The sequence below is a fragment of the Peromyscus eremicus genome, chromosome 10, assembly GCF_949786415.1.
Source record: "Peromyscus eremicus chromosome 10, PerEre_H2_v1, whole genome shotgun sequence".
In the NCBI taxonomy this organism is placed as follows: domain Eukaryota; kingdom Metazoa; phylum Chordata; class Mammalia; order Rodentia; family Cricetidae; genus Peromyscus; species Peromyscus eremicus.
Window position 1 is genome coordinate 91784055 of NC_081426.1, and position 23161 is coordinate 91807215.

The 23161-nt window shown below is 45.3% G+C and overlaps 1 protein-coding gene and 1 non-coding gene across 2 annotated transcripts; one reads left to right on the forward strand and one right to left on the reverse strand.

Moving 5' to 3' along the window:
- Positions 1–5912: 5912 nt before the first annotated feature.
- Positions 5913–13761, reverse strand: LOC131920826 (uncharacterized protein C4orf36 homolog). Its single transcript, XM_059275276.1, has 4 exons — positions 13610–13761; positions 12950–13085; positions 6487–6644; positions 5913–6271 (listed from the first exon to the last, which is right to left on the reverse strand). The coding sequence occupies exons 2-4, from the start codon at positions 13012–13014 to the stop codon at positions 6138–6140; spliced, it is 357 nt and encodes a 118-aa protein (XP_059131259.1). The 5' UTR covers positions 13015–13085; positions 13610–13761; the 3' UTR covers positions 5913–6137.
- A 909-nt stretch (positions 13762–14670) lies between these two features.
- Positions 14671–14835, forward strand: LOC131921335 (U1 spliceosomal RNA). Its single transcript, XR_009381961.1, has one exon. It is a non-coding gene; the product is annotated as a U1 spliceosomal RNA (small nuclear RNA).
- Positions 14836–23161: the final 8326 nt, after the last annotated feature.

Below are 23161 nucleotides of genomic sequence, written 5' to 3' on the forward strand. Positions count from 1 at the left end.
TAATGCCTGTCTTACTAAATACCAGGATGAGCAAGTTCATAATGCCTGTCTTACTAAACACCAGGGTGAGCAAGTTCATAACGTCTGTCTTACTTGATACTGGAATGAGCAGGTTCATAATGCCTGTATTTACTAGATACCAAGATGAGTGGGTTCATAAATGCCTATCTTAGTTGATAACTGGGATGAGTGGATCATGATGCCCATCTTACTTGATACCAGGATGAGTGGGTCCATAATGCATTATCTTACCCATAATCTTAAAATCCTAGAGTGAATGTCAATACATCCAGAGTTGTTCAAAACAAGAACAAAATGCCAGGCCTGTTGGCATTATTATATGTATGCCTTTAATCCCAGCACTGTGGAGGCAGAAGCAGGTGGATCTTTGTGAATTATAGGCTGGCCTACACAGCGAATTCAAGAACAGCTGGAGCCACTGTGTGTGGAACTCAAACCTGGGTCATATTCGAGAGCAACAAGTGCTCTTAATGTCTAAGCTGTCTCTCCAGCCCCTGGGTTTGGTTCTCAAAAGAGTGGTAGTTTAGATGCAAGGTTAGCAGCTACTGAGAAAAGAAGTAAACAGAACATTTTATTCCCGCAGCAGAGGCTGGCTCTTTTTTCAAATGCCTGAGGTTCAAGGGAACATTAGAAAGCATACAAAGGGTAAAGAAAATACGGCACAATCAAAAAAAAAAATTAGTAATCTTCAGAAATTAACCCTAAAGAAATGCAGACCTATCAGTCACCTAACAAAGAATTCAAAATAACCCTTGTGATGGTGTTTAGTGAGTTGATAGGGAGCACCAATGATCAAGATGAAATCAGAAAAATAAGATCTGAGGATGTAGCTCAGTTGATAGAATGTGATCTAGCACGCATAGAAGCCTGGGTTCCATCCCCAGCATCACACAGACTGGGCGTGGTGGTATGTTCTTATCATCCCACCACCCAGGAGGCACAAAAGATCAGAAGTTCAAGGTCATCCTCAGAAATACAGAGAATGCAAGGTCAGCCTGGAATATAAGAAAACCTATCTAAATAAAGCCAGGCATGGTGGCACACACCTCTAATCTAGCACTCCAGAGGTAGAGTTCAAGGCTGGCCTGGTCTAAGAATGGGTTACAGAATAGTCAGAGCAATATAGAGAAACCCTGTCTCAAAAAACAAAACCAACAACAGCAAAAAAGATAAAGAGAAAGGAGGGAGGGAGAATGTTCTATCTTCAACAATAGGGTTTTATTATCAAGTCCTTGTGGGTCCCCTAAGAGCAATGGCAATGATGGGGGGTCTGGACCTTCCTAACAACTTGGCAGTTGTTAGTGGCCAAATAATTGGGCACTAGGCTTTCTGTTTGCTAAGCTTTGGGAAGAGCATTATCCCTGTGTATAGAGAAACTCCAATTAGTAGGCTTCCATATTGCTTTTTCAAACATCCTTAATGTTATTTCTTTTTCCCTCCACCCCTCCTCTGCCTTACTCTCCTGTTTCTCTCCCTTAATAACCCCCCATTATTTCCCTTCCCCCTATTATTCTACCTGGCAAGATATGCCTGTTAATGCAATAGTGACATGGACATTATAGGGTAGCCAACTGATCTCTAACTAAACTTAAAGCCTGCTCCACAGGAGGGAACTCACATCTGGTACTGGAAACCTGACCCAAAATCCATGGCTAGAGAGGTCATAGGGCCTGCTATGATAATTTTGCTAAAAGGACACAATTTCAAACTGCCTCCTAAAGGCTTTCCTTATACTCATCAGAGAAGTTTCCCTGTGTAGAGGGTGATAGTTATTAGAGACAACCAGAGACCGTATAGAGAATGTGTGAGACTGTGGAGTGCTAAGCCCTAACCTTGACATTTGTAGCACACCCCTTTACCCTCCCTCAAGGCTCAAGGGAGGAGGGGCAGAAAGACTGCAAGAACCAGAGTCAACTTGCTGTGAACCGTCTTCTGGACACGACAGAGACACCGCACCGAGGAACTCCTGGCAGCTGTGGTTGCTGGCACAAGATCTGCACGAGATCAAGCCAGTCAGTGTTCCGGCATAAGATCCCCCACCCCTACCCAAGGAGATAATGGCACTTAAGGGCTGGCTGCTCCAGGAGGGAGAGTCCTTTTTCTTCAGTAGTCCATGGTCTCATGCTCCAGGAGTGTGCCCATGAGAATATGGGTAGCTCTGATTAGACTCGGTGGGGTTTGCTGTTGTTTGTTTGGACTTAAGTTGTAGGCAGAATGTGGGGTAGCCTGAGGGGAGCTGGAGCAGGGAATATTATTGTACATGATCTAAATGCATTGTATTCACATATAAAATTACCAAAGAATACATTTTAAAATGTGGCTTTAAAACCTTTGTTCAAGCCGGGTGGTGGTGGCGCATACCTTTAGTCCCAGCACTCGGGAGGCAGAGGCAGGCGGATCTTTGTGAGTTCGAGGCCAGCCTGGTCTACAGAGTGAGATCCAGGAAAGGCGCAAAGCTACACAGAGAAACCCTGTCTCGAAAACAAAACAAAACAAAACAAACAAACAAACAAACAAACAAAAACCTTTGTTCAAGAGCTGGAGAGTGGGTCTGGCAGTCAGGAGCACTGGTTACTTGTAGTCAGAAGGTTTCTCTGGTCCTGCCCAGCCCTGAGATCCCACAGCCACTTATAAAATAATCACTGAGAGGCTTAATATAATTTACAAACTGTATGGTCTATGGCAGGCTTCTTGTTAGCTAGCTCTTAAAACTTAACCCATCTATTAATCAATGTGTTGCCACATGTTCCATGGCTTCACCAGTCTGCTGGCATCTTGCTTCTCCTTCAGTGGCGGCTGGTGTCTCTCCAGACTCCGCCTTTCTCTTTCCTGTCTCCCTCTTTGGATTTCCCACCTGCCTCTAAGCTGCCTTGCCATAGGCCAAAGCAGCTTATTTATTAGCCAATCAGAGCAACACATATTCATAGCATACAGAAAGACATCTCACAGAAGCTACTCCTGCAGAAAACCAGGGTTCAATTCCAAACACCCACATGCTGTCTGTAACTTCACTCCCAGAGGAACTGATGCTCTCCTCTGGCTTCCTGAGGCACCAGGTACATATGTGCTGCACAAACATACATACAGGTAAAACACACACACAAATATAAAATGAAACCTTCACTCAAGTTATTTTGCAATGCTCTATTTTTCTACAAGCAGTTTTAAGAGATTCAAAACATGTGCCTGGAAATATTGTGTAATTAAAACTCTTCCAGCTGCAGAAGGTACTTTCCTCTCAAACTAATGAGGAACTGCAACGCCTTCACATCCCATCTTTTCTCAAGAAGGTATTCTATGCTTTATGCTGGAAAACTTTTGGTAAAAAAATAAAAAGATACATGTTACATATTCATTACCTATCACAGCAGCACCAAAGAATAGAAACCTAACATAAGCTATGTCTGAGGGAAGATGTGACACATGTGACAGGCCCTAGAAGGTCCTGAGAGCCAACCACAAGCCACTATCTGTGTTACTGTGAACCACAGGGAGACACTCAGATGTCGCCTTTCTGCACACAAATTCTCCAGGATGCTTTTACAAGGAAGAGATGTGACAAGCTATTCTCAGGGACCACACCACTTTTTAAACAAAGATACCCTAGAACTACCATAAGCATAGTGTGCCTTGATCCTGGGACCTGCCCAGGGGCCGCAAGGAAGTGAAAGGACAAGCACACAAACACACATACAGAAAAACCAGGGTCTCGTGGAGCAATATATGAGCAATCGGTAACCTCCATGTGTTTATTACGTGCAGGGAAGGGGAGGATTTAGCTGGTCACCGAAACTGGTCTCTCAAGGTAGCAACTTTGGGCTGTAAACAAATGAGAAGAGGAAGGCACACACAGGATACCATTTTTGTACACACTGATCAATACTCCACAAACACGTGTACTTGAACCAGAGGAAGAAGAGGGCTTTGCCAATTTCCCTTGGGTCTGTGGCCTTGGTCCTTGTCATGGCTGTGCCCACGTCAATAATACACATTCACTTGGGATGTGGTCATGTCTGTCTGTCTGTTTCTCGTGTGTGTGTGTGTGTGTGTGTGTGTGTGTGTGTGTGTGTGTGTGTATGTATGTATGTATATTAAAACATTCTTTCCTGTAGGAAGCTCCTTAAGTAGGAAGGAAAATAACCCAAAATAGGTTAAGGAAGTCCCTGAAACTGACCAGATTCACTAGTACCCTCCCTGCCAGAGTTCACAAGCCAAGAATGCAAAGAAGACTAAGACAAGCCAGCCTGCCTAGAAGAGGTTTAGACCAACTGAGTCACTTGGAAAGGACACTCTCCAACCTGTTGAGCTGCCTACAGCCTGTGCAGTGTGCTGCAGGTTCCCAGCTCTGTGAGCTGTCACCCACGCTGGGGTGGGCTGTGATGATGCAGCTGTCTCTGAGTCATTTCTGGCCCTTCACCCATGTTCCTGTAAGTAACCCAATGAAACTCATGGTTCACCAAGTTGGACTTGGGTGGTTCTGTACTTTGGTCTGCTGTGGGCTCCCCATCTGGGGTGAGTAGACATGTGTGCTGAGTCAATAGTGTGTATGTATGCATATGTATGTGTGTGGGCACGTGCCTGCCATGATGTATGGATGGAGGTCAAAGGACAACTTACAAGAATCGGTTCTCATCTGTCTCCATGCGAGTCCCAGGGAATGGATTTAGGTCACTAGGCTTGGCAGCAAGAACCTTTACCAATGAACCACCTCATCGGTCTGGTGCCATGCTTTGAATTAAAATATCAGGTCACATGACTTGAATACACACACACACACACACACACACACACACACACACACACACACAAACTCTCAAGATCTTACTCTGTACCCCAGGCTGGCCTAAAACTCACAATCCTCCTGCCTCAGCCTCCAGCCCCTCCTGCATATTGGAATGGTAGACGTACATACCATACCTGATTTCAAAACAGGTTTTCTGAAAAATTCAATAGTTCTGGTTCCCGCAAAGGTCAACAGAGTCAGCTAAACACTGTCTTCTACACCTAGATTATAGTGGTACAGCAGGGTGCTGTGCTCACAGCCATGGTTAACCCCAGAGGAATCTTCATCTTGTTCCAGGCAGTTCATTCAATCCCAGGACACCACTATGAACTAGCCGTCATAAACTTGGAGAAAAAGTCACCTAGCCCGAGTCACACTACCATATACCCAAGCCTCACATAGACTCTACCACTGTGTTACACACCAGCTCAAGGCTGAGAGTTTAAATACCACTACATCACAGAACCTTCTATGAAGCCAAGTGATAAGAAGGTCCTAAGATCTCTGATGAATCACCTTTAAAAAAACAGTGCTTAACTATAACGTTAGTATCCAAATATGCTTTATTGTACGCAAATTCTAGAAAACTTGGTTCATACAAATTCAATTCTTTCCTGTCAATCCCTCATTTCCCCAGCCACTCTGCAAATGGGTTTTCCTCACAATGAGGCCATCTTTGTCCCTTCATGTCCCTTTCAGGCACCTGGGCCACACCCGCTCCAGGTCCATTGTAGAAAGAATATTAGCCAGGAGGAAAATAACTTGACAATTTTTTTCAGGAGCACAAAAACAGAGTAAGGTACCACACAATAAAAAAGTAAAAAAAAAAATTAATAAAGTGCCACATGAGAATAATAATAAGTGATACTTTACCGAAATTTGGTAAGTGTAGAGTTACTGAAACGAAATCTATCGTTTTCTTAACCAGATGAAAATGTGCGGTTTCTCATGTTTTAAGAGAACTTCTCTCTCACCGACTTTCTGAGAGCTCCTTTGGGATCTCAAAGACTCAGATCCAAGTGTTTCTTCAGAATGCTGCCTCTCACAAGGACCGTCCTCTTCCCCCACACGTCCTATAAGCACGAAATAAGTGACACAACATGACAACTCCAGGTGCGTTTTCATCTACTTACAGGGAGGGCTGCTGTATGCGACACACAGAACAAGTGCAGCAGGAACCCGGGCCTTCTGCCAGAGTGTCCACCGGCCACGTCTAGAAACACTGGCCCCGTCACCCACAGGCCCTGCTGTGTCTACTTCACACCGTGACAGGACCAGAGACCTTCATCCCTGCAGATGCCGGAAACAGGTTCACGTTCAGCACCACAGTGGGTCACTTGGGTTGAAGCGGTCTTCTCAAGCCGACTTTCTTTTGCCGTAGTGAAGCCTGGACTTCCTCATGAGCATTCTCCTGACATTTCATCTTTGCTAGGCGCGTCGCTTCATACTCCTTTTCGAGTTTCGCGGCTAAAAGATAAAGCAGACGAAGCCGGCTGAGTGGCCCTTTCCCCCGGCACCGTCTCAAAACTGAGTACCACGCAGCAGGGCGACACTGTTGAAGAGTTAACAGCTTGACAGGCAGCATGGGCGTGGCTAACAAACTTAGAAGTTCTGCAGCCACTAGCAAATGATAAATCCCTAACTGATTAAAGCAGATATTAAACAAAACCCAAGAAACTCACCTTGTGCTGAAGGGAACAGGCCATCTTTGTTGGTTCGGTATACTGTGGCGAGCTTCACAGGGCTGCCAAAGGCAATTTCTCCCAAGAATGGCAACTTGATGTTCACTAAGTTTGAGTACCAGGTCTTTGTGAGCTCTGCAAGGTCCCATGGTTCCTGTCTGAGGCAAAATTTCATGAACTTATTGAATCGTTTTTTATTGAGTGTGCTGTGTGAAATACAGACAGCTTGCTACCTTCGCCTCCAGTTTGGTTTTTGGAGGATTTTTCACAGTTACAACCCTAACAAGGAATAAAAACCTACAAATTAACAGAGACACTGGTAAAAGACCAGATATTATGCCAGGGTTGGTTCACAGTGCAGCAACCTACAACGCTAGCCAATCCACGAATGAGATTGTAAACAGGAACTATAAGCTACAATGTCTTTTTTTTTTTTGACACAGGGTCTCACTGTGACACCCTGGCTAGCCTTGAACTTCTATGTAGGCCAGGCTGACCTCAAATTCACAGAGATCTGCTTGATTCTGCCTCCCAAGTAGCTGGGTTTAAAGGCATGTTCCACCATTCCCACCTACAATATCTTTTGTAGATCAAATAATACCATGAGTTGGATATAGCAGAGCACCCTTGTAATCCTGACAGTGGAGAGACACAACCATAATCCTAGTACTCAGGAGGCAGAGGCAGGAGGATGGTGAGGTTAAGGACAACCTAGAATGTATTTTAAGTTCCAGAGCAACCTGGTGCACATGGTAGAACCCTGTCAAAGAACAACAAAGGGATGAGGCTGGAGAGATGGCTCAGCAGTTAAAGAGTACTTGTTGCTTTTGCAGAGGACCAGGGTTCAGTTCTCAGCACTCACATGGTGGCTCACAACCATCTGCACCTTCATTTCCAGGGGAGCCAACACCTTCTTCTGACCTCTGAGAGTATCACATGCACATGTTGCATAAAGAGACATGAAGGCAAAATACTGTTGGGGAATATTATTTTAAGGTGTGTTACTTTTGTTTCTGTTGCATTTGTTTAACTCTGTGAATCTGTGTTTCTGTACCTGTCTAAAACACCTGGTGGTCTAATAAAGAAATGAACGGCCAATAGCAAGGCAGGAGAAAGGATAGGCAGGGCTGGCAGGCAGAGAGAATATATAGAAGGAGAAATTTGAGAAAGAAGAAGTAGCCAGAGAAGGAGGAGGACTCCAGGGTTCAGCCACCCAGCTACACAGCAAGCCACGGAGTAAGAGTAAGATTTACAGAAGAGATCAGGAAAAGCCCAGAGGCAAAAGGTAGATGGGATAATTTAAGGAAAGCTGGCTAGAAACTAAGCCAAGCTAAGGCCAGGCATTCATAATTAAGTATAAGCCTCCGTGTGTAATTCATTTGGGATCTGGGTGATGGCCCCCTCCAAAAAAAGCCAAGAAACATTAACAATACGCATACACAAACAATAAAGCCAAAGAACATACATAAAGAGCATTACATGTTGAGCAGGTATGTAGCATATACAAAGACTTTTCACATATAATCTGGAGAAATAAATGAAACTACGAACTACATTAAAAATGATTGCTATGTATTGGTAAAATTATTAAGGCCACTCCATGTAGTTAAAAGGAGATTTATTTAATGGCATAACTTACAAATTAAGGGATAGGTAGGTCGCGGGGTCTGGGGAAGGTGTATCGCAGTCCAGCGGTGTTCTCTGGAGCTCTGTTTGGCCCACCTCCACCATCCCTTAATTTGTAAGTTACGCCATTAAATAAATCTCCTTTTAACTACATGGAGTGGCCTTAATAATTTCACCAATATCTGGCGCCCAACATGGGGCAAGAGTTACCACCTAAAACCTGAGTAAAAAGATTCTAAAATGGAGCTAAAAACAGTTCCTAGTTGTCTCTTTCAAGCTAGCGGCAGCCTGTGTGTTTGAGCTACTATGGCGGGTTTCTGGCGTGCACACTCGACCTGCAGTATGGCAGGAATGAGGCCTCTGCACGTGGCACATTAAGCTGCGTGTTGGATTTAGCCTTTGCTAGTACAAAACAAAAAAAGAGGTTTCTGGGCTACACGCTGCTTTGATAGAAGCATAGACCCACTACTTCTGAGAGTTGATGGCTCCCAGAGCTGGCAGAAAACCACCATGTTGGGAAGCTGAAGTGGGTGGAGCCAGTAGCCACAGTGCCATTTCAGTCTTACAATGCTGCAGTTTAAAGCAATAGGCTCAAGGTAATATAAAAAATAAGCCACGTAAAGATGGCTTCCACCAGAGAATCTGGATTATGTTCTCTTTGATATTCGTAACTGAACAAAAACATTTGATTGCAAAAGCTGTTGAGTTATGCCAAAATGTATATTTTAAAGGTACCTTGACTTCAAAATTTGGATATAAGGATATGTTGCTTTGGAAAGGAGACTCTGCTTTTGTTCCCACAGAAAGCCAAAGGCTATGGATTTGTTCCAGATTAAGATACATCAGGTTTGGCCAGCCAAGACCCCTTGAAAGGTCTCCAATGACACCAAGGCCCAGATGATCCAACATCCAGAATGGTTTGAAGGCAACTGGCTCAGATGATACACCCTAATTCCATAATCCTAAAATTTTCTTTGTGTCCCCATAAGATACAGCGCCCCCCTCCAGCAGGAAGTAGTAAGAAAAGCTACGCCCAAATTCCCAAATTATATGTAATTTTACTTTGTTAAGGTTAAAACCTTCCTTTTTGAAAAAAAAAAAAAAAAAAGAAAAAAGGGGAAGAGCTGTGGGATGTTCTGTATGTCAAGTGTGTTGCTGATTGGTCAATAAATAAATCACTGATTGGCCAGTGGCCAGGCAGGAAGTATAGGCCAGACAAGGAGGAGAATAAAGCTGGGAAGTGGAAGGCTGATGCAGAGATACTGCCAGCCGCCACGATGACAAACAGCATGTGAAGATGCCGGTAAGCCACGAGCCACGTGGCAGGGTATAGATTTATAGAAATGGATTAATTTAAGCTGTAAGAACAGTTAGCAAGAAGCCTGCCACGGCCATACAGTTTGTAACCAATATAAGTCTCTGTGTTTACTTGGTTGGGTCTGAGCGGCTGTGGGACTGGCGGGTGACAGAGATTTGTCCTGACTGTGGCCAGGCAGGAAAACTCTAGCTACAGCTATGAACCTTAATTTTGCTTAATTCTGAAAGACAAATATCAGCTACATGTTTCATACCTGCAGTCCATATTCCTTCAGCCCCATTTACTTTAATCTGAACAGGGGAAGTGGTACGTGGGATACGTCACCCTTTGATTTTTCTCCTCTGGTTTCACAGCTACTTCATGCAATTTTAGGGAGTGACGTAACAGTGTAAAATTATTATAGAAGTAGTTGAAAAAAATCACACAGATGTATTTATAAAGATGCTTACTCAGCTGTAAAAAGACAGACTTGGAGATGGTTCAGCAGGCAAGAGGGCTTCCCACAAGGCTGATGACCCAGACTGGATCCTGGGATCCCTAGTGACTAGAGAACCAACTCCCACAAGTTGTCTTCTGGCTTCCCACGCATGTGCTGTGGCGTGTGTGTTGTTGGCTGGTTGGCTTTTTTTTGTGGGTTTGGTGTGTTTTTATGTCTTATTTCTTTTTTTTTTTCTTTGTTGTTATTGTTTTCCTAAATTGCCCGGGCAGGTCTTTAATTTATAATCCTCCTGCCTCAGCCTCATAAGTGGCTGGGATTACAGATCTGTGCTACTGACCTGGCTAAAATTACACTTGTAATGATATTTACTTGAGTGGTACTTTATGTAATCTGAGATCTAAACACACACAACTGACAAAACTAAGCTGAATGTAATGAATCGGAACCTCCCTGTAGCTCTGGTTACACAGCCCTTTAACCATCCACAATGACATCTTAGAACATTATTTAAAAAAAGAAAACTTTGCTTGACTCATAATGGTAAACGCTGTAAACCAAAGAGAGGGGTTAAAAAGTAAAAGCCAAGCGTGTTGTGCATGCCTTTTAATCCCAGCATCTGGAAGGCAGAGGCAGAAGCCGGAAGCCAGCCTGATCTCCACAGCCGAACAGCTCATTTTTAGGCCAGCTAAGCTCACATAGCAAGACTGTCTCAAAAACCCTGTAAAACAAATGCAGTTCTCTAAGGCAATACACCACAGCACCACAGAGTGTGACTACTGTGTGGTGGTAGCAATGTGTATTCATAACGTGTCCTCTGTATCCCAGGCAACCAAGTAGGTCTTAGACATGCATCAGTTCACTTGCAAGCCCCACCACAATAGACAGGCATGCATTGTGTTACAGATGTGGGAGATAAGGCTAAGACACAATGTGCAGAGGGAGCTAGGCTTGGAGGCCAGGACTGCAGACCTGAAAGTCCATGTTGACATTGGCAGGCAAGCAGGATAGGAAGCTAATCAGACCCTTTGCACCAGCTAAGGAAATGCTCCTATATAGGTGGTATTAGTACATTTGTATACTCTAAAATGTGCTTTGCCTGGCAATGTGGTGCACGCCTTTTTTTTTTTTTAATAATTAATTTAATTTAATGTGCATTGGTGTGAGGGTGTCAGATCCCCTGGAACTGGAGTCAGAGACAGTTGTGAGCTGCCAAGTGGGTGCTGGGAATTGAACCCAGGTCCTCTGAAAAAGCAGCCAGTGCTCTTAACCTCTGAGCCATCTCACCAGCCCCTGGCACACGCCTTTAATCCCAGCACTTGGGAGGCAGAGGCAGGCAGATCTCAGTGAGTTCAAGGCAAGCCTGGTCTACAAATCAAGTTCCAGGACAGCTAGGACTGTTACTCAGAGAAACCCTGTCTCGAAAAAAAACAATAACAACAAAAAAAGTGGGTTTTTTTTCTTTCTTTCTTTTTTTTTTTTGTTCTGTTTCGAGACAAGGTTTCTCTGTGTAGTTTTGCCTGTCTTGGAACTCACTCTGTAGACCAAGCTGGCCAGGAACTCACAGAGTTCCACCTGCCTCTGCCTCCCGAGTGCTGGGATTAAAGGCGTGTGCCACCACCTCCTGGCAAAGATGTGTTTTAAGATGGTGGTGGCACACGCCTTTAATCCCAGCACTTGGAGGCAGAGCCAGGTGGATCTCCGTGAGTTCAAGTCCAGCCTGGACTACAGAGTGAGTTCCAGGAAAGGCGCAAAGCTACACAGAGGAAACCCTGTCTCAAAAAACTATTTAGAAAGAAAGAAAGAGAGAGAGAGAGAGAGAGAGAGAGAGAGAGAGAGAGAGAAAGAGAGAGAAAGAAAGAAAGAAAGAAAGAAAGAAAGAAAGAAAGAAAGAAATGGCAGCAGTGAAGGTGTTTTTGAATGACTGAAACCAAAAAAAAAAAAAATCCACATACATATAAACATGTGTATAGAGAGAAACCCACTTAAAGATTAAAATGTTTTTAAATAAGGTAACGCAGCCTGCCCCAGAACATCATACAGCACAGGACCGTGGTTTGATCAACCTGGAAACCTTTCTTTTCTCATTTCAAAGTCTTACTTTGGGGTGAACACTAAATAGCACCGTGTCTCTGTTAGGTGCCACTGTGATGCACTTGACCCAATGACCTAAGGAGGGAATCTCAGTTGAGCCATTTCCCTGATCACAAGACCTGTGGCCTCAGCTGTGCAGGTTTGTCTTGACTAATTACATAGGAGGGCCCAGCCCACCGCGGGCTGCACCACTACCTGGGGGCAGGCGGTCTGGGGTGTGCACGGCCAGTTAAGCATGAGCCCATGCAAGCAGTGTTCCTCCAAGGCTTCTGCTCTGATTTCCCTCAGTGATGAACTGTGATGTGAAAGTGTCCTGGAAATGAGGCCAAATAAATCCTTCCCTCCCCATGTTCTGATTTTTCAGATTATTTATATAGGTTTTGCTTGCATATATGTATGTGTATCCAAGTATGCTTTATGCCCATTGAGTCCAGAAGAGGGTGAGAGATCCCCTGGATTTGGAGTTAAGAGACTTGTGAGCCTCCATGTGGGTGTTAGGAACCCAGGCCTGATCCTTGCAAAGGCAGCAGGTGCTCTTAACCCATGAGCCAGCTCTCTAGCCCTGTTTGTATATTTTTATGAAAGTGGTGTTTGGGAAGATGGAAAGATGGGTCATCCATTAAGAAAATAAACTGCTTTTTCAAAGGACCGAGTTTGGGTTCCTAGCAGCTACAGGAGGCAACTCATAACCCCCTATAACTCCAGTTCCAAGGGATCCAACACTGTCTTCTGGTCTCCATGCGCACCTGCTCAAACGTAGCGCACAAACAAAAAGGCATGTACAAACATGAAAAGAAATCATTTTTCAAGTAGCTGTCTAGAAACAAAAATTCAGACACTTTAAAATGCTTTCATATGCTCCACTAACTTGCTGCGAACAGAAGAGCGCCTAGCCGGTCACAAACTCCAGCCATACTACCGTAATTTGTGAGTGTGTGTGTGTGTGTGTGTGTGTGTGTGTGTGTGTATGTGTGTGTGTGTGTACTTACACTTTATAACAGCTGCCCTTCAAAATGGTTTGCACTGTGTTCCTTCTTGGCAAGCCGTACGCCATGGTGGATGATCACAATCTTTTCCTTACGTAGGAGCCTGATGTACCCGTCTCCAATGCTTTGTTCACTTTGCCTGAAAGAACAGCAACATCCCTAATTTAACAGCCCTCATTTGAATGTTTTTTATGGCCAAATAATCAAAGGGTCGCCACAAAACATTGAGGGGTGTCAGGAAGCACTTCGGTAAACATTCGCTGGATCTGAACCTTGAACATACGTAAGCTAGCTCTGTTCGTTTTCGGGAAGCCGGTCTATCAGCTCAGCCACCATCTAAGGGAAAGCCAGGCGAAGGTCGTCCTGTGCGAGGTTGCAGTTGAGGTTGCAGTTGGCAGCCCTGTGCCCTGGCACGGTAGGCGGACACTGCCTGCGCCTGAGTCCCGACGCCGGTCTCGCGGCTGCGTGCCCTTGTGGCTGTCATAGAGACAGTGACCCTGCAGCTCTCCGCCTAGGCATCGCCAGGCATGCACTGGCTGCCGCAGGCCACTGCCCTTTCCAGGGTGCAGTTCCAGCTAGGCCCGGCTGGGGTGGAGCAGGGAGCGCCCTCTTCGCCCTCCCACGCCCGTGCCGCTCCCCGTCCCGGTCCGGGCCCCTCTGTACCGGGCTGGAGGTCGGCCGCGGCCCCGCGACCCAGGGCAGCACGCGCTAGGCGCACATGGCCGCGCACTCGCAGCCGCCCCGCCGCGGACACGCGCCTGCCCGCTTGCTCGTGCGCCTGCCTGCTCGTGCGTGCGCCTGCTTGCTTGCTCATGCACCCCGCTTGCCCCTGTGCCCGCCCTGCGTCACCCACCGCCAATAAAGGGCTTTGTGTGCTCGCGGGGTGCTCAGACCCAGCCCGTCCCGCGGTGGGAGTCACACCTCATGAGAGGGTGACAGCCCCTGTCAACGCCCACGGTCGAGACTCTGGCGACAGCTTCTACAAAGAGCGGATAGAATTGTGTGGACCGTCATCACAACAGTGACCGCGGGGTTCCATCCGGTCGCTTCCTAGGACCCCAAGCAAATGGTGGCATTCGGTGGGAGGGTTTGCTGGAGCTGCTCCTTGCCAAGGCCAGGACCTGCCCAGCGTCCCTTCTCTGAACCTAAATGACTTCATAAAGCAAAGAAAATGTGTGTAGATTTCGTGGGTTGTGAGGGTTAAAGATAATGCTTGAGCGTCTCTGACCCACGGAAGGGCCAGATTCTATCATTGTGAGTTTAGTGACGACTCCATGAAACAAGCAAAGGGTTCCGACTGAGAGAGGAGTGGGCACTCGTTACGTAGCGGGTTCCAGGGCCAGTGGGAGAGGTTAAACACTAATCTCTCTATCCGACACACCTCTTTCCTGCTTTGTTTTGTTGACACGGTCCAGAATGACCCGGAACCACTATGTAGCCCAGGGTGGCTTCAAACTTGCAGCTCATCAGGCTTGGCAGCAAGCCTTTATCCCTGAGCCATCTCGGCATCCAACCTATTTTTATAATTAAGATTAATACTAGCCGGGCGGTGGTGGCGCACGCCTTTAATCCCAGCACTCGGGAGGCAGAGCCAGGCGGATCTCTGTGAGTTCGAGGCCAGCCTGGACTACAGAGTGAGATCCAGGACAGGAACCAAAACTATACAGAGAAACCCTGTCTCGGAAAAAAAAAAAAAAAAAAAACAAAACAAAAACAAAAACTAAATACTTGGCTGGCAGGGGAGATATCATGATTACAAAGGTGATTTTTCCCAGGATGAGGCTTATCAATTGCACTCTGGATGTGCTGACCCCTGCAAGTCCCCCAAATGTGAGAAACTTGGCTGCATAGTTTGTGGTAGTGGGGGACTATGTTTACACTTTGTCTGAATTAAAAGTAGAGGAGGAGGAAGATTCAGATAACAATGAGCAGAAAACACATTTTTTACAGACATTTGCCCTACGATGATCTTGCAAACTCTCATCCAGAGCCACTTATAATCCTTAAATAGCAGATGCAAAGATCCACGGCCAAGCCCCAGGAAGAGCTCCAGGAGTCCAATCGGTGAGAGACAGGAGGGATTATATGAGCAAGAGATATCAAGACCATGATTGGGATACAGGGACAAATAGCCAAACTAGTGGAAACACATGAACTGTGAACCAATAGCTGAGGAGCCCCCATGGAACTGGACCAGGTCCTCTGGATAAGTGAGACAGTTGATCAGCTTGAACTCTTCAGGAGGCCCCCAGGCAATGGGACCGGGACCTGTCCTTGGTGCATGAGCTGGCTTTTTGCAGCCTGGGGCCTATGCTGGGACACTTTGCTCAGCCTAGGTGAAGGGAGGAGGGGACTGGACCTGCCTCAACTGAATCTACCAGGCTGGGCTGACTCCCCAGAGGAGACCTTGCCTTGGAGGAGGTGGGAATGGGGGGGTGAATGGGGGAGCTGGGGAGGGAAGACAGGGGAATCTGTGGCTGATATGTAAAACTAAATTATTATAAAATAAAATATTTTTAAAAAATACCAAATTTGAGCTGGAGAAATAACTCAATGGTAAAGAGCACCTGCTGCTCTTCAGAAGACCCAGATTCAGTTCCCAGAACCTACATGGTGCTAACATCTGTAACTCTCGTTCCTGAGCATCTGATAACCTCTTCTGGCCTCTGAGGACATGCACGTACATGGTGCACAGACATGCATGTAGAAAAAAATACCCTAACATATAAAGTAAAAATAAATCTTGCCAGGCGTTGGTGGCGCACGCCTTCAATCCCAGCACTTGGGAGGCAGAGCCAGGCGGATCTCTGTGAGTTCGAGGCCAGCCTGGGCTACCAAGTGAGTTCCAGGAAAGGCACAAAGCTACACAGAGAAACCCTGTCTCAAAAAACCATAAATAAATAAATAAATAAATAAATAAATAAATAAATAAATAAATAAATCTTAAGGGCCAGAGAGATGGCTCAGCAGTTAAGAGCTCTGGCTACTCTTCCAAAGGACACAGATTCAAATGCCAGCACCCACATGGCCACCCACAGCCCTCTGTAACTGCAGTCCCAAAAGATGTGACGCCCCCATCTGACCTCAGCAGACACTACATACACACACACGGTGCTCAGGTATAGATACATGCAAGGGAAAAACACCCATACACATAAAAATAAAAAATACTGTTAAAAAAAGGAAAGGAAATTCCAATTTCGAGCAGGAAGGGACATAGGAGCAATAAGAAAAGATAATGAACTAGAACAAAGTGTAAGGATACGTATGTGAAGATCCTAGGATGAATCCCACTATTTTGTATGCTAACTTAAGAATAAATTACCAAATTCTACCTTTCTTTTCTTCCCCTCTTTCTCCCTCCTCTGTGTCTCTAGTTTATGCCCATCTTCACCTCCATCTCGGCCTCTCCCCATTTTGCCGGTACCTCTCCTTTATCTTCGTTAGCATTCGTCATTTTAATGGTTTAAGTGAGAGTTGCTGCCACCTAGTGTTCAAATGAAGTTACGAAGGGGCCTGCAGAAGAGATGAGCGCCGCTCAAACATAACAAACTCAGCACCGTGACAGCGTTGACCATGCTTTAGAGGCTGTTCAACAGAGTGCACCCAACGTCTCATTTAATCACCACATGATTGGTGACATTAGTGATTTTATGTCATTTTAATATTTATTTGTATTCTTTTTAAGTAACTGTGTGTGTGTGTGTGTGTGTGTGTGTGTGTGTAGGTGCCTGAGTTATCAGGGCCCCTTGGGCTGGTTAACACTGATCTGCCCAGGGTGGGTGCTGGAAACTCCATCCTTCTTAAGAGCATTGTGTGTTCTGAACTGCCAAGCCCCTTGTGATGACATTTTAGAGAAGAAAACACAGGCATTTCCAGCATGGATAATATCCAGTGCCACAGGGCTTGAACCCAGACAACCTGATTCTGATCTTTGTCCTTTCTCCGCTGTACCACACTACACAGTCTCCCAGATGGTTCTCTGGGCACTGTTTCCGTCTATTGTAAGTACTGTTCCAACTGCCCTTTTCCGTTATCGCGAGATTTCCTCCTGTGTGTGTGTGTGTGTGTGTGTGTGTGTGTGTGTGTACGTTCATCCTAATTTAAAAGACATTTTAGTTCTCTTAATAAGTGAATCATAGATGCAGCTTCCAATGTTTATGGCTGTTCCTAAAATTTCTCAGGTATTAATTGCATACCTTTCTAAGATAATGATGAAATAGTACATCCCATAGTTGTCAGGCCCGCGACTAACAGCCCTCGATGCCGTGCGTCCTTGGCTCCTTTGCGCTGCAGCCTTCACGATGCTCTCAGCTCCCCGTCCTCCTTCCACTGGTCCTCATCCTTCTCCAAGTTTGTGCCGCCACCACTGTGTCAGACTTTACGATCCACGGCACGCCTCTGACTCTCTTCTCCCACAAATGTGACCATCACTTTTCTGTGGGTCCGTCCCAAATAAGATTCACTAGCCAGCCCGGGCTTCTTGCCCGGATTTCTGTGCCACACTTCCATCGGGTGGAGGAACTTTCCCATCCCACTCTACCATTCTCAAAAAGATTTCAACATAATCCGAATATCCTCCTGGCCTCTAAGCTCACCCTACCTTTGCTACCCAGTCTTAGAGGACAGGCATCATTTTGTTGTTGTTGTTGTTTTGTTTTTTCCAGACAGGGTTTCTCTGTGTAGCCCTGGCTGTCCGGGAACTCGCTCTGTACAGCAGGCTGGCCTCCCGAGTGCTGGGATGACAGAAGAGTCTATCCTTAGGGCCAGAGAAACGGTGCAGCAAGAAAGGATGCCCATCCCCAAGCCGAAGAGGCTGTCAGTCCCCAGGACCCATGGGACGGAGGAGAAAACCAGCTCCCGGAAGTTGTCCTCTGACCTCCATATGCACACACTCATGCACACAGGCACACACTCATGCACATAATAAATAAATGTAATTAGCCCTAAACTATGAAAAATTATATTGAAATGAAAGGACAAGAGAGTTATGAGGAATGAATATAAGTAAAATATGAGCTATACCTATAAAAATGTCCATGAAGCCCGTTCACTTGGGGACTGGAGATGTGGCTCAGTTTGGTAGAGTGCTTGCCTAATGTTCATTCGGCCCTGGGTTCAATCCCCAGCCCCTCATAAACCAAGCATAGGCTGGGCAGTGGTGGTGCACATCTTTAATCCGTGGACTGAGGAGGCAATTAGAAGTAATTATAAAGCAGGGGATGGGGAAAGACTTGGAAATAAACTAAGAAGTTAAAGACAATGGAAACTTTTTGTTGTATTTTTATTTTATTTTTTTTGTTTTTCAAGACAAGCTATCTCTGTGTAGCTCTGACTGTCCTAGAACTTGCTCTCAGAGAATCTACCTTGCTGGTATTAAAGGTGTGTGCCACTACCTCCCAGTTTTTATTGCGTTGTTTTGTTTTGTTTTCAGGACAGGGTTTCTCTGTGTCGCCTTGGCTGACCTGGAACTTGCTCTGTAGACCATGCTGGCCTCAAACTCTGAGATCTGTCTGCCTCTCAAGTACTGGGATTCAAGGTGTGTACCACCACCATCCAGCACAATGTAAACTTTAAGACAATGAAAAAAGGAAATTGAAGAGTATAATAAATTTGGGGAAGACTTCCAGTTCTCCTGAATTGGCAGAGTTAATACTGTGAAAATGACTAACCTACAAATTCTGTGAAAGCCCATCAAAATTCCAATACGATTCTTCCTAGAACTAGAAAAAAAAAATCCTAAAAGTCTTATGGAGACACAAATATTCCCCAGATGCCACAGCAATCCTGAGCAGAAAGAAATGGCCAGCAATGTCACGGTACCTAACCTCATACTACGGTCATTCACGGTGACAGAGACAGTGTACCAAGGGCACAAAAGCAGACATGTAGGCCACTGGAACAAAATGATAAACCCAGAAATAAACACACACAGTCACAACCTTCTCATTTTTGATGAAAGGGGTCAAAATTATACACTGGAGTAGAAAAGCCTATTCAACAGATAGCACTATGGAAAGCTGGATATCCACCTGCAGAATAATTAAAATGCTTTCAGTTTTCTCTTTCTGCACAAAAATGATTCAAATCAAATTAAGGACCTGAAATTAGTGCTAAAACACTGGACTTGCTAGAGGAAGCTGTAGAACATGTCAAGATAGAGGCACAGACAAGGGGTTTCTAGACAGGACTCAAGGGGCAGAAAAGAATCCCAAGAATTAGAACGAGAATACTGCAGAGGAACCCATCAGCAAACTGAACAACTGGTCCTTGCCGGCTCTACCTAGACAAGGAGTGACGATCTAGAACATATATAAAGATCTGCAAAAATTAAACTCAAATTGCTGAGTGTTGGAGCACACGCCTTTAATCCCAGCGCTTGGGAGGCAGAGGCAAGAAGATGGAGTTCGAGAACAGCCTGGTCTATATAGTGAGTTCCTGTATAGCCAGGGCTACATAGAGAGATCCTGTCTCAAAGAAACAACAAATAAATAAATAAATAAATAAATAAATAAATAAATAAATAAATAAATAAATAAATCCAGCCAGAAGTACTGGTGAATGCCTTTAATCCCAGTACTTGGAGACAGAGGCAGATAGATCTCTGAGTTTTAGGCCAGCCTGGTCTACATAGTGAATTCCAGAACAGCCAGAGCTACATAGTGAGACCCTGTCTCTAGAAAAGAAAACAGAAAGGAAGGGAGGAAGGAAGGAAGGAAGGAAGGAAGAAGAAAAGCCAAGGATAACAAATGCTGCCGGCAAAGATGTGGGGAAAGAGGAACTTACATTCACAGCTGGTGAGAATGTAAACTAGGGGAATCAGTGTGGAGGTTTTGGCCACATGATCCAGCTTTGGGGCACATGGCCAAAGCAGTCTTCATCCTACCACAGAGGTAGTAGCATATCCATGTGTCTTGTTGCTCTATTCACAATATCAAGGCAATGAGACCACCCTAAATGTCCATCAATGGGTTAATGGGTAATGAACATGCTCTACAAATAGTTTTTATTTAGCCATGAAGAAAAATTTAATCCCAGCACTTGGGAGGTAGAGGCAGGCGGATCTCTGTGAATTCGAGGCCAGCCTGATCTACAGAGTAAGTTCCAGAACAGCCAGGACTGTTTCACAGAGAAATCCTGTCTTGAAAAAAAAATGTAAATGTGCAGGAAGACAGATCTCGCTCATGTGGGAACCCAATTCTGTTTGTTATATATACTCATTTACCTGGGAATAGGTCCTGAACTAGAATGGTGACCAAGACACAGGAAAAGAAGATGTAAGGAAGGGAGTTAGAAAGGTAATCGTATTGGTTGCTTTTCCTGCTGTGGGAAGATACTGTAATGGAAGCATCATAAAGGAGATGGGGTTTTTTGTGACTCACATCAAGGGTACAGTGAGTCACCTGTCACAGCACACCAGCATTCAGGAAGCAGAGGACAACGATCACCAGTGCTCGGCCCACTTCCTCCTTTTTGATTCCTCCGTTAGGGCGGGCCTTCGAAATCCATCCTAACCTAGAAAATCCTCCACAGACAAGCCCAGAGATGCTCCAAGGTGACTCTTAGTCCCACCATGTTCCCGACATTAACCATCATAGTGCTAGAATGTATGAATGTGAAACAGAAGGGACTCCTTGGAGCAGAAAGGTACAAGGATGTTGAAGGGAGAGATTGGGAGAAGGAGCAGCAGAGGACCCTCAGCCTACAAACCAAAGTATGGATGAAACTGCCATCGTGAAGGCTGCTACTTCATAGGCTAATTTAAAAGATTCATAAGAATAAAACTGGCCGGGTGGAGGTGGCGCACGCCTTTAATCCCAGCCAGGTGGATCTCTGTGAGTTCAAGGCCAGCCTGGTCTACAAAGCAAGATCCAGGAGAGGCAAAAACAAAACAAAACAAAATAATAATAATAATAATAATAATAATAATAATAATAATAATAATAAATAAAACTAAGCTGGGTGTAGTCAAGCTTGCCTTTAATCCCAACACTAGGAAGGCAGAGGCAGGTAGATCTCTGTGAGTTCAAAGCCAACCAGGTCTACAAAGTGAGTTCCAACTCAGGATAAGATACCTCTGGTCTCAGAGAACACCTGCACTCATGTGTACATACCCACATATGTAATAGAGATACATATATATTCAACTGAAGATAATTCATTTAGTCAGGGCAACAGAGTACAATGAGCCTCAAACACAAACCTACATCCAAACTCTCACCTTTTCCAGCCTGAGCCCTGTGCCGCGGTCCTCCACCTGTGAGACAGACGATTGTGCATACGTCATGGCTGTAATTTGAGACTGCATATTAAGACTTAAGAGAGCCAGGCGGTGGTGGCGCACGCCTTTAATCCCAGCACTTGGGAGGCAGAGACTGGCAGATCTCTGTGAGTTTGAGGCCAGCCTGGACTACAGAGTGAGTTCCAGGAAAGGCGCAAAGCGACACAGAGAAACCCTGTCTTGAAAAACCAAAAAAAAAAAAAAAAAAAAAAAAAAAAAAAAAAAAAAAAAAAAAGGCTTAAGAGGAAGCTTAACATGTGCTATATAATAAATATAAACTCTCAGTATTTTGAGATTTTGAAAGCAAAAATTTATGTCAGACAAGGTGGAGCACAACTTAATCCCAGCGCTCAGGGAGTTGAGACGGAAGGACCAGGCAGGAGTGTGAGGCCAGCTGGGGACATATAATAAGACGTCTCAAAAACTCAAACAGAAAGTTAAATTTAGTTTTCAATGTTCTTCCAAAACAATAGAAAGAAGCTTGGGAGTTAACACAGTCAAGAAAGTGCTTGCTAAGCTGGTGTGAGGCCCTGAGTCTGAGCTTCCCATAAAAAGCCAGGCGAGCTGGTGTGCACCTGCAATCCACTGCTGGGGATGAGTCCTGAGGATCCCTAGGGCTTTGCTGGTGAGCCAGCCTAGCCTGCTTGGTACTGTCTCAAAACCAAGGTGGGCAGCTCAGAAAGGACAGTAACCAAAGCTGACACATGGCCTCTACATGTGTGTGTACACACGGGCACATTCTGTGCACCACTGTCCACCTGAGACTGTTAATCCTAAATTAGAGGATGGGTAAATGGTTAGTGGATAATCTGCTACTATAACCACCAAATCTTATGAGGTTATGGAATGTTTTGCTTTTTGCTTAGAGCTTTTCTGGGATGGAAAAAAATGTTTTATGGGACTGGTTATTTTAATATGATCCAGATTGACTTCCAGTTCCCCCATGTAGCCCAGGCTGACCTCAGACTCACAATCCTCTTGCCTCAACCTCCTAAGTGCCGCAATCCTAGGTCGATGCTGCAATGTTTCCAACCAGAAAAATTAACACAGATACAAAAGCAAGAGATTCAGGTACTCAGTCACCACACCCCCATGCCCAAATCATAGCTGACCCTTGTGGTCAGCTTACTGGATTCAAACCACTGTCACCCAGGAGACTGCGAAGGCACACCTCTGAGTGTGTCTGTTTCCAGGCAGCACTAATTGGAGAGGAAGAAACCCCCCTACATGTGGGCAGCGACATGGGATTGGAGCTTTGTACAGATGCCAGGGAGAAGAGAAAACAAAGCTAGCAAAACATGGCCTTCCTCTGTGTCCTGACTGGGATGACGTGTGCAGCTTCCCACACACTTCCCCTGCCATGATGCTTTGCCCAAGTTCACGCACGGGCTGGACCCTCCGAAACCATAAGCCAAAGCAAGTCTCTCCTATGTTTAAGCTATTCTGTCAGGGATTTTGGTCTCAGTGACACAGAAAAAACTAATACATTCATCGGCCAATGTCAGCCATTGTTTACTCAGTCACTTTATGCCTTTAAAATGCATCAATCTGCTCAGCATACTGGTGCTGGCCTCTAAGTCCAGGACACAAGAGGTAGAGGGAGGTGGGTCAGGAGTTCAAGACCAACTTCAGCTACAAGTTCAAGGCCAATCTGAGCCTTTTTTTTTTTTTCTTTTTTCTTTTCTTTTGATACAGGGTTTCTCTGTGTAGCTTTGCACCTTTCCTGGAACTCACTTTGTAGACCAGGCTGGCCTTGAACTCACAGAGATCCACCTGGCTCTGCCTCCCAAGTGCTGGGATTAAAGGCATGCGCCGCCACCGCCCGGCCAGTCTGAGCCTTATAAGTCTCTTTCAAAAAGAAAAAGGAAGGAAGGAAGGGAGGGAGAAATGGAGGAATCAGAAGGGAAGGTAGTAGCGGAGAGGAGAGAAGAGGA

Excerpts from the sequence above, each read along its gene's own strand:
- LOC131920826 (XM_059275276.1), bottom strand. The coding sequence starts at position 13,014 with ATGGCGTACGGCTTGCCAAGAAGGAACACAGTGCAAACCATTTTGAAG. Across the intron at positions 6,645-12,949 it reads AAGGGCAGCTGTTATAAAGT|ACAGGAACCATGGGACCTTG; the intron begins GTAAGTACACAC and ends ATTTTGCCTCAG. Across the intron at positions 6,272-6,486 it reads CCTGTTCCCTTCAGCACAAG|CCGCGAAACTCGAAAAGGAG; the intron begins GTGAGTTTCTTG and ends TTTATCTTTTAG.